Below are 14,789 nucleotides of genomic sequence, written 5' to 3'. Positions count from 1 at the left end.
TAATTTTTTCTGTAAAAATACAGACAATAAATATTGTAGGGTTGTGCGGTGTTCTCTGTTGCAGAGACTCAACTCTGCTGTAGTAATGAATACAGCCTTAGATAATATGTAAACAAATTGAGTGTGGCTCTGTCCCATTGAAGTTTTATTTACAAAAACGGGCTGTAGGCTGCATTTGGGTCATGGATGTAGTTTGCCAACCCCTATACTAATCTATGAAGTGAACTTGACTATGAAATGAAGTTGAATGTTTTCTACTCTATACTTTTGTAGGCTGTACCATCCTAGACTGTAATTTAAGTCAATCAAAATTCATATATGAACATTCACCCTCAAAATACCTTCGCTTCCTTTTCAAGATAATTGAGATGAGAGGAGCTATGTATGAAAGTATAGCTAAGTTTTCAAGACCTTTTTCTCTAGTGGAATGAGAGGATAATTGCAATAAGTATGGTCCAAGATTGAAATGGTCACTCAGTTGTCAGTTGGGTAATAAAAGGATTGGGATAGAAGGTAAGCTACACTTTAAGAAAAATATTTCCAAGTGAGAAAGAGTATTCCCACATTTTTCATAGATATTTTAATGGCAACTTGAAAGTAGTTGAGACTCTTATATAAATGAAATCTAAATTTACTTCGTGAATTAGCTTGAAGTAGAAATGTTTCTTCATATTTATATGAAGTATGAATATTTGAAATAAAATTTTTAAAATTTATGAGCTAGAAAGGGACATTAGATAACATTAAATTTAAAACTAATTAGTAAGTTTCTCCGTATGTGTCCTATTCCAGTGCATGATAGTGATGCCTGCAGTGTTATGTTTAGAAGGGATTTGAGATGGCTTCTTGGTTAGTAGGAGCTTCATGAGCTCTTAGGAGAAGGCAGGAGGGGCAGCATTAATGAAAGAGTCATTGTCTCCAAACCAGGCCAAAACAATCCTAATTGAAAAGACCAGAAACATTGTTAGTAAGTCAAGTCTTACTACCTTATAAATAAAATGGGTGGAGAAAAGTCCCCGGTATTTTACACAGATTCCTCGGAGATAAGTTTAAATCTGCTCATGTTTGTAAAAGGGACAAGGATAAGTAGAAGTCTCTTAAGAAAAGTCTATAGACTGCTTTTAGTAGATACTAGGTCAGGGAAATTGTAGACTTCTTAATTAGGAAGTACAATTGTACTTGATTATATATATATTTTTAACCGAAGTTTAATAGGAGAGATTGTGATTATGTATCAGCAATTTTATTATTTAGGGTAGTTGTTAAGCCATTGATCTTTATTTCTCAAATAGAAGCATACCAAAAGGTTAGGGTTTTGGACTGCTGGAAGTGTTGCACCCACCTCAGATGTAGGAGTACATGATCTATAGGGAATTTAAAAACAGTATAATTTTAACTGCAAGTCAGTCTGCTTTTTGCCCTTAGTGTCTGCTGAGAACAATGTCAGTGATAAAATATTCTTCCCCACTAGGGCAGACTGCTCTCACCACCTCTCCCTTGGAATACTGCTCCAGAACAAGGATTCTTAACCTACAGACCTTCAGAAGGTCAATAAGTAGAATTTAGGCAATCCATGAATGTAAATGGAAAGAAAAAAATTGCTGCCTTATTTTTACTTATCTCTAAAATTTAGCATTTCTCTCAGGAATGTAGGCACCAGATCGTGGTATTAAGACTATTCACTGCAAATATCTCAAATATTCTTTATGGCCATGCTGCTTGGAAATTAAGTTATTAGGCCTGCCACCACTTGTCATTTAATGTGTTAAGAAACACATAGTATATTATATCAAACTTTTTTCTCCTCATGCTTTGAAAACTATTTGAATAAGATTGGTATCCTTTGTAATCTTACATATTTATATATAGGTTATTCTAAAAAGTCCTTCAGCTTCACTAGACTGCTAGAGAAGTATAAGGAAGAAAGAAAAGATTTTCTGCAACTGAAATCATACTCCACAGAGAAATAAATATAAAAACCATAAAAAAAAAAAAAAAACATACGAACTGTAGATCCTTAAAAGACCTTAGGTGTTACTAAGTTCAACCTAAACAAACCCATCTAGGCTAAATTATTTACCTAAGATCTAAGTTAAAAAAACAACCCATACAGATGTGGGACTACTGCCTAAAAGGAGAGGTTCTTTAAAATGCAGCAGTCTTGGGGATCCCTGGGTGGCTCAGGGGTTTAGCACCTGCCTTCGGTCCAGAGCGTGATCCTGGAGTCCCGGGATCAAGTCCCATATCGGGCTCCCTCCATGGAGCCTGCTTCTCCCTCTGCCTGTGTCTCTGCCTCTCTGTCTGTGTCTCTCATGAGTAAATAAATAAAATCTTTAAAAAAAAAAGTACAAGAGACTTTCGGACCCATGATTTCCATGTGACTTTCCCTTTTCCTATAATTCTTACCATTTCTTTACAGTTTAAAATATTTAATTTTGTGTTCTTTATCATACTTTTGTGAGAAAAGATATAAGAAAAAATCTTTTTATGGTTTGTATTTGGATATTTCATATTACAAAATTTTTTTAAATGGTCATTTTAAAATATTTAAAGACAATTTTAACTAAATGGGGTGTTATAATGTAAAATAAGTATGTATTGAATCTAATAAATGAATGTTATAATTTGCAATATACATAGACATAAGAATAAAACATTCTTACATATCCATATATAATTTTATTATGTTACTAAAGAGAAGTGATCTGTAGATGAGTGTATGTACAGAACATTAAATACAGGTTTAGGTATTAATGCAGTCATATATTTTGCTGCACTTTGAGGTCATTTTGTGAAGATAATGTTAAAAACAAAGGAAATCTAAGTATTTTTTATGTTCTTATTATACTCTGGTTATTGTAATTGTTGACTAAGTTTTCATCTTTATTAAAATCAATTCTTTTTAGCTTAGCGTACCAGAGGATGAGCTGGGAGGCCCTAAAGAAGTCAATCAATGGTCTTATCAATAAAGTCAACATTTCTAACATAGGTATTATTATTCAAGAACTTCTTCAGGAAAATATAGTTAGAGGAAGGTAAGCATCAGCTGATTTATAGTATTTATGTAACAATTTTTCAAATGAGCATAATAGCTACGTGACTAATAATCATTGATTTGTTCTACTTCAGTAGTAATTGAGCATGATTATTTAAAATGCAGTTCTTGTAAAAAATGTAAGCTACTAACAAATAACTTGTACTTCACTGTTAGAAATTGTACAGTTTTTGCTCTTCGAAAGTTTGATGTCACATACTCATTTTTGTGCAGACATTTGTTTACTGAATACTTCCAATAATTTAAACTCAAAGAATAATGAAATGTATATATATAAATTTCTAATTAAAGCAAAGAGAATATAAAAGAAATGAGAAAGCTCAGTAATAAATTTTAGAAAAGCGAAAGGGAATGACAGTCATGTTCTGTATAGTTTTAAGTGGTTGTGATTTTAAAAGTATCCAGAAATAGAAATATTTTATATTCTGTTTTATATTAGAATCGGAGGGATGTTTTCCTCTGTCATTTCACATGACTGATTTATCATCCCCAACACATTAGTGAGGGGGCATATAAAGTAAGATGTAATGTGGGGATATAGAAAGTTGACCAAGAGGCAGCTACTGTCCTCAAAGGTAGGTAGGTAGAGCTCTCCCATTTTAGTCAGAAAGCAGCAGAAGCTATATGGGTTGCCTGAGGTCTCACAATTTATAAGCTCAGTTATCTTTTCTCATTTTCTACTCTGTTGATTCATTTGTCAAAGCTAAACAATAACTATTAAGACGCTGTTTTCCTGCCTTTTGGTAGTCCAATAAGTATGTGTCATTACATTGCTAGAAATAACTCTTCAGTTAGCTCACTTTGCACCTCTCCTCCTGTCAAATGCCTATAGAACCATGCTCATTTCAAAATAAGTTAGAAGTGGACCCTCGTTGACTCCTTTTTTTTTTTTTTTTTTTTTTTTTTTTAAAAAAAAACAGAGGCCTGCTATCCAGATCTGTTTTGCAAGCACAGAGTGCTTCTCCAATCTTCACTCATGTTTATGCAGCATTAGTGGCAATTATAAACTCAAAATTTCCACAGATCGGAGAATTAATTCTCAAGAGGTTAATTCTTAATTTCCGAAAAGGCTATCGAAGAAATGATAAGGTAAATCTGATGGGCTTGTAAATCAACTGCCACATAGGGACAGACTAATAATCTAGTATCAATTATGATAAACAGTGTTGATTTCTACATAGGAATTCTTTTTAAAAACTGCAGAACATTTTTTTGTTCCATTAAATATATTAGCTACTAATGATGAGCTAAAAAATGATGGCTGTAACTGTACAATTATAATTATTTAGCCAGAAATGCCACTATTTTGCTTGTAATAGTTTTTATCTTGTAACTTTCTCGTAAGAAAAAAATTATCCTTGTGTGCTACATATTTTAAATAGCGTGTAAGTAAGCTATAGATTTAGTGATTAAATGAAAATTCGTTTTAGTTTATAGATTAACCTTGTCTCTACCTTCACTTTTCAGCAACTTTGTCTTACTGCTTCAAAATTTGTGGCACATCTTATTAACCAAAATGTGGTAAGTAATTCTCAAAATTTGATGCCACTTCATTGACAATCTAGTTTTGTTTTGCCTTATAGTCTTTGAGAAAAGTATCTTGGATGATATTTTTGTTTTAAAGTGATAATAAATGTGTTTAATCTTAAATATAAAAAGGAATGCAGAACAAGTATTTTATTAAATTAATCTGACAGTTAATACTGTACATGGTTACTCAACTACAAAATCCTTCAAAGATTATAACTTAATCATATTTATGAGACAATGAAGTTGATATTTCTTCCATTTTTTTCTTTTGTATCTGTTGTTCATAAGAATGTAATACTATCTGATATTATATAAAAAATCTTTTCTCTGCACAACATAGTATATAAAATCATATTCTTAGAATCAGTTTATAAAATGCAAATTAAGTAATATTAATCTGTTTTAATTACAAGTAATTTTGTCTTTTTATTGTTCAGGTTTTGTATTTTGTATTCATTCATTGCTCCGGTCATCTATCCATTCATATATTTGAGTTTTGATTTAGCTTCTGTTTAAACTTCAAAATGATAAAATTGCTCTTATTCATACTCAGAGGTTTCCTTCAGATTTATATTATGTTTAATTATATGTGTTGTATTTTGAAGTCACATTTAATCTTATTTATCTACCATCAATAGTTTAATTCTTTCCTATATGAAATTCTTTACCATATGAAATTCTTTCCCATGTTCATTCTTAAAAACCTATTAGATTTTAACCTCGTAAGTTAAATTATTGCGGTGATACTTGCTTCTTCCATTAAGACCATGGAAACTTAATTTCACATATCTATGTGAAAGCACAGAAAGTGTTAGTTTTTGAATATATATTCACTTATATTGAAGATATTTTTTGCATTGCCACAAATCTGTTAAAATGTTAACTATTTTAAATCTTCCACTGTGGTACAAGGCAGTGTTTTCTTATCACTGATGTTAGATTGTTCACCCCCCACCATCCCCCCCAAATAAAAGCATATGTATTTTTGATGTTATGCTCAATCAATGGAAAGGATATTTTCATAAGTTAAGACATAGACTATTTCCTTCCCCATCTCAAAGAAGTGTCCAAACTTAGAAAGGCATATATATGACATCTTGAAAATGCTTCCTAGTACATTTCTTTTTCACAGCAAAGCTTCTCAGTAGAATTTTATTCCAACCATACCTGGCATGGTTTTGAAGTATTAATTTTTGAATGGGGGCCAGTGTCAATAACTTGATATAGTAAATTAAAAAAAAAATAGAGGGAAATATTTCAAAACTGTCTTTGTGTACCAGAAATAGTTAATATATATTCTGATAAAATTATCCATGTAATTTAAGAACTTATTTACTGTATAACAAAATTGCTGATGGAATGAACTAGGAAATAGACAAAAAGTTGTGGTTGTGAAGAACCACTTTTTTTTTACTACACGTTACATTTTAGTTTTTATACACGTTATAAAAAGTATAGTATTACTATTCTATAGTGATTGTAAAAAATTAATAATTTTTTAACTTCTGTTTTGAAGCTACTTATGGCATTTCCTGTAGACATATTATTTCCTATATATAATGTGTAAGAATTATTTCTTTTGGAGATAGTTGTAGTAAGTGTAATAAATTTAGACTTTTGAATCAATCATTTAGAAAGTTTTAACAGATATAATGAAAGTGAAAGAAAAATTGTATCCCATATTTGGAGTATTTCTGTATGCATTCTAAAATTTGGTCATCGTATGTACAGTATTATTGCTACAAAAACCGATTTGCTAATTTTTTAAATTACTATTGATAGTAGGTTAATATATGTGAAAGCATTTTCTCTATTCCATATGTCTTCATTCTATTTAAGGCACATGAAGTTTTATGCCTAGAGATGCTCACTTTGCTCCTGGAAAGACCAACAGATGATAGTGTTGAAGTAGCTATTGGTTTCCTCAAGGAATGTGGCCTCAAATTAACACAAGTGTCACCAAGAGGAATCAATGGTAAGTATATGCCTTTGGTTTGACATTGAGCTTTATTTGAGTATTACAATATTTTTTTCTTATTTTATTGGTTTTTTTCTTTCACTTTCACTTTAGCTATATTTGAGCGCCTCCGAAACATTCTTCATGAGTCTGAAATTGACAAAAGAGTTCAGTATATGATTGAAGTGATGTTTGCTGTACGGAAGGATGGCTTCAAGGACCACCCTGTTATCCTAGAGGGACTGGACTTAGTGGAAGAAGATGATCAATTCACCCATATGCTCCCTCTGGAGGATGACTATAATCCAGAAGATGTTCTTAGTGAGTTGGATGGTGGGGGGCGGAGGGAGTTGGGAAGTAGGACACCAACAAATGTAAATATAGAAAATAAATAATTTTTAACTTATTTTTTCAAGATGTTTTCAAGATGGATCCTAATTTTATGGAGAATGAAGAGAAGTACAAAGCTATTAAGAAAGGTATGTAGAATTTTATAATCTATTTTGGATAAGTAGAAGCAATTTGTGTAGTTCTATTAATACTAATAGAAAGGTTTAGATTATTGACCTAATGAAATCTCTGCTCTTAGGAAGCCAATCTCCTCACTATTTTCCCATGCATCATTTTTTCTGTCTAGTGCTGTTTGTGGTCTACTTCATTCTAAATTACTTACCTTATTATCCCTGTCCTCTTTCCCTCTATTCAAATCATACAGACCTTACTTAAATCTCTTTCCTCTTAAGAAATGTCCGTATAGGGGTTCCTGAGTGGCTGGCTCAGTTGATTGAGGATCCAACTCTTGGTTTCAGTTCTGGTCATGATCTCAAGGTCCTGAGATCAAGGTCTGCTGTGGGCTGTATGCTTAGTGAGGCATCAGCTTGAGATTCTCTTCCTCTCCTTCCCCTCTGTCTGTGCATGCTTGCTCTCTCTCTCAAATAAATCTTAAAAAATAAAGTCCCTATATTACTAGTGGCCTTTATTTTAACTTCACTACCACGTAAGAATTGGCGCTTAAATTGACACCCAGTTTAATATTCAACTAGATATTATGCTTTATGATTTCTTGAGAGTAAGTTGATATCCTGATAAAATCAATCACAATACCAGATAGGCTATTAGTGCTCGAAAAATTAATAAATTAATTATTATTATCATTTGTATGTCATCAATATATTATGAGCACTAACTTTGGATAGACTTTGGTTTGTATTTTGTCTGTGCCATTACTAGCTAAGTGACCTGGAACAAATTACTTGTTTGACGTCAATGTTACTTGTTTGTTTAAGGATAAGTAAAAAATATTGTGCTTATATTATCACAGGGCAAGTATTTAGGTAATGCACTTTTTTTGGACATTTGTATCATTTTTCTTCTAAAGCTAATTTTCAGGGCTATCTGTATAATTATAATTTTATGGGTTCATTTCCCTTGAGTTGTGATTTTATATGAGAAGTATTTACTGTTCTAAATGCTCTCAGGAAGAGAGAGCAGGAGCCCTAGAGCTCTGTCAATCTCCTGCATTCTCTGCTGTAGTCAGGCTTGGAAGTAGAATGAAATAGGAAATAAGATGTAAGCAGCTTTCCATTTCTATGAATTATTATAAAAATCCCGGTTTCAATAAATAGATTACTCTCCTCAGGTGCCATTTTCCTAGGGGCATTTCATTGAAATAGCCGGATTCTTTTTGCTATTACAATTCAGTTTCTTAACATGAAGAGTTCCTTAGACCCATTTTGCCTTCTTATGAACTTTCTTTACAGTATCACTCCAAGATGCTAAATGTTTTTATGAAATTTTTATCATACCTCATATGAATTTTTTTTTTTTAACTTAGGAACTCCTCATCCATTTCCTTAGGATATCGGTGGTTGAACAATGCTAGGAAAGTAGTACTTTCTTTATTGTAGCACTTCTTAAGCTCTTTGAACTTAAGTTCCCTTTATACTCTAGAAAAGTATTTAGGACTTCAAAGAGCTTTTTTGTTTTGTGGGTTACATCTGTTGACATTTACTTTATTAGAAATTAAAACTGATAATATTAAAAATACTATATCATTTCAGAATTACAGAAACTTAGTGTTCATATTATGTTATATACTTTTATGAAAATAACTACTTTGTGAAAAACAAATTTAAGAAAAATGGCATGTTTTATATTTTATACAATTTAATGTCTGACTTAATAGGAAATCGATTTTCATATTGTTTGTGATTTCAGTCTATTGCAATAGGTTGTTTTGATTGAAGTATATGAAGAAAATAGGTAATATGAGGTTGGAAAAGAGATAAGTATTTTAATAGCCTTTTCAGATAATGTGTATGTTTTTCCTTAGTACTATGCCAGTATTTAAAGGCTAATCGTTTCTTAAAGATTAAGTGGAATGTGAAACCTGAAACAATATTCATGAATCTTCATATTCTAATACATTAAATTCCATTGGCCTCTCACTTTGAATGGATCTTTTACCCATCCATGATTTTCCAACATGTTCAATTGGTCATTTAGAAAATACCCATTCACCCAGTTATGCATGTCTTCTAGGTGTTAACATGTTAACATTATCAAAATTAAATGAACACCTTAACACAATATCAAGAAATCACATTTATTAGTATCACCTTAGAGAAGTCTAAGTATTGGGTAGCTGTCAAGCTTGGAGGAATGGATACCACTTCTCTAATTTTCTCCTGAGAGCTCTAATTTTATCATGGTAGTAAATACTGTTAATTATTTTCCTTGAAGTGACATTCTCACTTTGTATTTGGGAAAATGTCTGCCAAATACTTAACAACTATAGTGTGTCAGTCATTCTCTCAAGTAAAAAGAAAAACATCACTGATTCACCTTGCAAGTCAAAGAGTTTCACAAGTGCTTTTCTTTGAGATAACCATCACGTGACAGTGTGCATCTGTCTTTAACAGAAGGGCTGTGTACGAATTCATCTTTTGCTACTCAGATGATTATATATGCTTACATTTCGGGGTGAGATTCAGTGAAGTTAGCAGTTCTCTACTTCTTCCTCAAGGGCATTATCAAGTCAAACTGGATCTTCTCCCACCTCTGAGAGTATGGCAGTAAAGAGCACAGTGATGGCTGGTGCACTTTGGTGCCTTGATTCGTGCTCTGGTTGTAGCAGCTTCAACCCTCATTGCTTTTGGACCTTTGTAGATGGCAGCACAAAGAAAGGCAAATAATGTCTGGGTATTGTTATGAAAATAGCTGTGACCTCACAAATCACCTGGCAGGTGTCACTGATCCCCAGGGGGGATCAGACTATATACCTTGAAACCACTGCTTCATTCAGTTAATGAAATCCAGTTGTCATTGCCTAAGTAATTTCAGTAAGTAGATTCTCAAGTGGAGAGGTAAGGAGAGGATGATGTAAACGACTAGACAATTCATTTGACCTTCATTCTTTCATGAAATGTTCTTCTATAACTGGCATTAAAAAAAAATGGCCACAGCAGGAAGTGGGCACAGCTTTAGTAATTAGCACCTTAGAGTGACCCAGGTGCACTTGAGTTTTAGGTCTTACAGCATTTGGGAAAACAGCAGGAGTGCCTGTCTTCCTACTATTGAATACTAAATAGTTTCCTCTCTTAAAAGTCTGTCTAAGCCACATTATGTAATAGGAAACTAGACACTTTAGGTTATTTCTTGAAGTCACATTTGTCAGAAATATTCTTGGGATTTGTATGTCAGCTAAGGGCTGAATGACAACTCTTCATTTTAATAAAATGATTTATTTTTCATAATGTGAAGTTTACTGAGAACATTAAATATTATATGTAGAGCCTGTATAATGCTCACTTAAATATAAGAACTTGGAGTTTCCCTAAAATTAAGTTCACTCTAAAAGTTTATCATAAAAACTCTGATTGTAAAGGAAATGCAAAATACAGTGTTAGCCAGCTTTATAAGATCTTTTATCATATAACAGCACACACCATTGGGCAAAATATAACATTAGTTTTTCTCATTGTTTTTTGTTGTTGGTTTTTTTTTTTTTTTTTTTTTAAGATTTTATTTACTCATGAGAGACAGAGAGAGAGAGGCAGAGACACAGGCAAAGGGAGAAGCAGGCTCCATGCAGGGAGCTGATGTGGGACTTGATCCTGGCACTTCAGGATCATGCCCTGAGCCTAAGGCAGATGCTCAACCACTGAACCACCCAGGCATCCCAGTTTGTCTCATTTGTCAACTATTAATATGATGACTGGCCTTTATGTTGTCTCTTATTTACATCATTGTTTTCATCTAGTTTTAGATGTGAGTTGTATTTTAAGTGATTTTCCAGTGAAGTGTTCATCTTACCAATTTTTTAAAGGCTTTTAAACTTATGTTTCTGATTACATATGGAATGTCTTGAGATTCATTGTAATGTTCTATTTAATAGGTATATTTTAGAATAAAAATCTCATTATTATTTATTCAAAGTAAACACTAAATTATGCAGTTAATTTTTTCTCTCTTATTTGTCTTTCAGAAAACATTCGTAGCCTAAATTCTTGCTTTCTATATCTAGCCTTAGCCTTGTATAATAGACTGTCTCCTTTCTGATGCTGAACTAAAATTTTTTGACTCCAGTTTCCATTTATAATTTGTTTTTCTGGTGCTCTTGCTCTTTTGGAAAACCTTCATCTACTTTTTGTTCTTCTCATCCCTTATTTTATGACCATTTTCTACCTGGCAGAAGAATGAGGATGCCTGGGTGGCTCAGTGGTTGAGCATTTGCCTTCAGCTCAGGTCGTGATCCCAGGACCCTGGGATCGAGTCCCACAAAGGCTCCCCATAGGGAGCCTGCTTCTCTCTCTGCATATGTCTCTGCCTTTCTCTGTTTGTCTGTGTCTCTGCCCCTCTCTCTGTCTTTCATGAACAAATAAATAAAATCTTTAGCAAAAGAAAAAAAGAAGAAGGATACATATGGCTCTCTGACCACCTAGGCAATAACATGAGGCCCCTGTGCTCACTTTCTTGGGTAATAAACTGTAGCCACTGTGGATTTTGGTGAACTGAGAATTATCTTCTCAGAGTGAGATTCATGTTTATCACTTTCTCCTTAATATTTTACTATACTGTGTTCTTGTAGAAATTCTTGATGAGGGAGATAGTGACTCAAACACAGACCAAGATGCTGGAAGCAGTGAAGAAGAGGAAGAAGAAGAGGACGAAGAAGGAGAAGAAGATGAAGAAGGTAAAAGTATGGCTCGTTCAAATACTACTTGTAAAATACTCTGAAGTTTAATTCTTAATGTAATCCTCTAAAATAGTGGTTCTGGATCAGTGGAGGTCTGGCGGCTGCTGCTGGCTTCTGATGGGTCAAGGCTAGGGATGCTGTTAAACATCCTACAAGTTAAAAGACTGCCCCCCCCGCCCCCGCCACAACACGGTATTACCTAGCTGGAAATAATCAGTATTGCTAAGTTGAAAAACCCTGCTCTAAAAATATTAAACAAGGAAATCATTTTTTAATATCAGCATAATTTTGACATTTAATGCCTTTGAGTATAAACTATGAATAACATGCATTCATGTCGAGTAATTTCTGCAACCCTGATATGAATGTGACAGATGAGAGTGGCAAGGTATTTGCTATTCATTTTGGCAGAATAGAGAGGGGGAGGCCAAAATCTGTGTTTGTACAAAGCAGACATGATGTTCTTCTCCTTCAGCTTTGATTGCTTTATTTCATAGAAAAATGAGCTCAGAACTTTATTTTGGTTAAGTCTTAGTTAAGACATTAGAACATACATAAGCCTGGTCATTATTTACTTATATTACATATTTGAAAATATTAAAAGTATGTCTTTCCTTTCTAGGACATGATGTATTTTAGTTTTGTCTTAAAGTGTAATTATTCTTCTACAACATATTTAATAAAAACAAATTTAATTTTTTTCCAGTGTCTTTCTTACTTAAAACATTTCCTATGTACTACATACATTAAACTTTAGAATTTCTTTGTTTTCTGTGAAAATACTGTTCAAATAAAAACTATCAAATATTTATAGGGGAAGAAAATTCATTAGATAAGAGAAAATTTTGACAAACACACATATTTATATTGAACCCATCTAGTCTGTCATGTCCAGTGTTCTCTGAAACTGAATTTCTATCCATAATTTACAATTCTTCCAAATTATCAAAATACTGTTTATAGCTCTAAAAATAATATTTCACCAAACAACAGCATGAGTGCTGCCTCTTATAATGTCTAAATGAGCAGGAGAGACAGAAACAAAAATAATATTTCTGGCTTGATTTCTGACTTCTTTGAACTGACAAAAGTTATTAAAATACTCTAAGATGCAGAAGACAAGAAATGGATACTTTGAACTCTGCAAATGCTTTACACTGTAGAAAAGAGTATTGTTAAATTCATAGATTCTAAATATTTATGAAAAATTATCATCTAGAGATATATTTTCAGTCCTTCATGTTTATTTTTGTAGTTTCATAACTTTGTTATGTTTAATTTCTTTCAGGACAAAAAGTGACTATTCATGACAAAACAGAAATTAATCTAGTTTCATTTCGGCGTACAATTTATCTTGCTATTCAGTCAAGGTAAGAAGATACTGCAGCTCAATTGATCCTTTTTTTTTTTTTAAGATTTTATTTATTTATTTATTCAAGAGAGAGAGAGAGAGAGAGAGAGAGAGAGAAAGGCAGAGACACAGACAGAGGGAGAAGCAGGCTCCATGCAGAGAGCCCGACATGGGACTCGATTCCAGGTCTCCAGGACCACACCCTGGGCTGAAGGCGGCACTAAACCTCTGAGCCAGCCAGGCTGCCCCAATCCTTAATTTTGATAGGGGATGGACAAGAATGGGATTTTTAGAATCTGATGATAGAAAACTAGATATTCTCAAACTACCTGCCCAACCTCATAGATCCCTGCTGTTTCTTCTTTGCGTCATAAGAAAATTATCTTTACTTATTTGGAAGGTCTTACTGTGTTACATAATTAAATGGATTTTTTTTTAACTGTGTCATTCCTTATAGTTGAGTATCACTAATAAGAACCTGAAGATAATTCTGTATTATAGAGCTGGCACAGTATATAATTATAGTGAAGATATATTATTTTTTTATTTGGTTTCTAATTCTGATTCTAAGCAGAGAAGCACAAAGATAACTTTTGGATGCTGATTTTTTTGTGTGCACATGGAAATGAATATAAATGGAAATAGGAATTAGGAAGGTTTTGAGGATCCTTTGAAGTAATGTTAAGTAAGAACTACTGTGATGTCATGTGAATATCCTATTCCCTTTGAAGGCTGTGAGTTTGGAAGAGAAATAAATGAAATATTAAATGCTTAGTACATCTGTTTTTTATGCGAATCAACCTATTGATTTAATGGGCACAGTGTTTACATTTTGCACTGGAGGAGGAATATTTTCTCAGTTTTGTTTTCTTACTAGGTTTTGTATATTTCCATTTAGTATGATGTAATAGCAAAAATGATTCATACGTAGGAGTCATCCTGTTTTTATTCTGTCTGAAAACTTTTTGGCTTAGATTCTTCTTCAGAAAGATGTTAAAAAGCAAAACATTAGCTAGAAATATTTTTGGTTTATCCTTACCTATTTCTTTGCCTTTCACATGAAAGAAAAATCTATTAACTATTTTTTTCTTACAAACTTAAAGTGGAAAATGAGAATTTTTTTGTTATAGGTAAAAGTTTTTAGAGTTTGACCTTTCATTTATCCTTTTCTAGAAATTCAACAGAAATCTGTTGTAAACAGCAGATTTACTGTTTTAATATTGCTGTTAACTTTGAAGAGTTACAGGAGAGTTCTTTGAGTAATTATTTAAAGGAAACTGTTTTTTAGTTTACCAAACCTTAATAATCCTTGAATCACACAAAAGATTTGAAAAATAAAAGCATTAGACAGGTGACAATCACAATTACGGAGTAGTACCAACACTGGTAACAGCAACACTGTTTTAGGTGTTGGTATTTAAGAGTTCTGAGCCCCCCATGCCTAGTAAAAGTAATTTCTATATGACAAAGTTTACGATACTTAATATCTCATACATATTTTAGGAAAGAACCTCAAAGACTTTGATAGTGTTTAAAGGACATGGTTGGGGGATTCATGTAATGGGATCTTGAAATACAAAGTTATTGAATAAAAAAAAAAAGTTATTGAATAAATAACACTCTAGACTAATAAGTGCTATTGTTAGTCATTAAAACCGCTGAAATGATTTTTTCCCCCCCAAAGCAGCAGTACTCAGTA

General features: G+C 32.7%; 1 protein-coding gene across 6 annotated transcripts in view; it reads left to right on the top strand.

Annotated features, from left to right (window-relative positions):
- CWC22 (CWC22 spliceosome associated protein homolog) overlaps window positions 1-14,789 on the top strand; it is a 57,935-nt gene that overhangs the window by 27,231 nt on the left and 15,915 nt on the right. For all 6 annotated transcript variants that reach the window (XM_041722678.1, XM_041722675.1, XM_041722674.1 and 3 more), the window contains 8 exons: window positions 2,907-3,035; window positions 3,976-4,144; window positions 4,523-4,576; window positions 6,425-6,560; window positions 6,657-6,863; window positions 6,959-7,021; window positions 11,632-11,736; window positions 13,028-13,109. In XM_041722678.1, the coding sequence (XP_041578612.1) occupies window positions 2,907-3,035; window positions 3,976-4,144; window positions 4,523-4,576; window positions 6,425-6,560; window positions 6,657-6,863; window positions 6,959-7,021; window positions 11,632-11,736; window positions 13,028-13,109 (945 nt within the window). The remainder of the gene's footprint in view (window positions 1-2,906; window positions 3,036-3,975; window positions 4,145-4,522; window positions 4,577-6,424; window positions 6,561-6,656; window positions 6,864-6,958; window positions 7,022-11,631; window positions 11,737-13,027; window positions 13,110-14,789) is intronic.

Source organism: Vulpes lagopus, chromosome 11 (genome assembly GCF_018345385.1).
Source record: "Vulpes lagopus strain Blue_001 chromosome 11, ASM1834538v1, whole genome shotgun sequence".
In the NCBI taxonomy this organism is placed as follows: domain Eukaryota; kingdom Metazoa; phylum Chordata; class Mammalia; order Carnivora; family Canidae; genus Vulpes; species Vulpes lagopus.
This window is presented reverse-complemented; position numbering and strand designations above follow the sequence as displayed.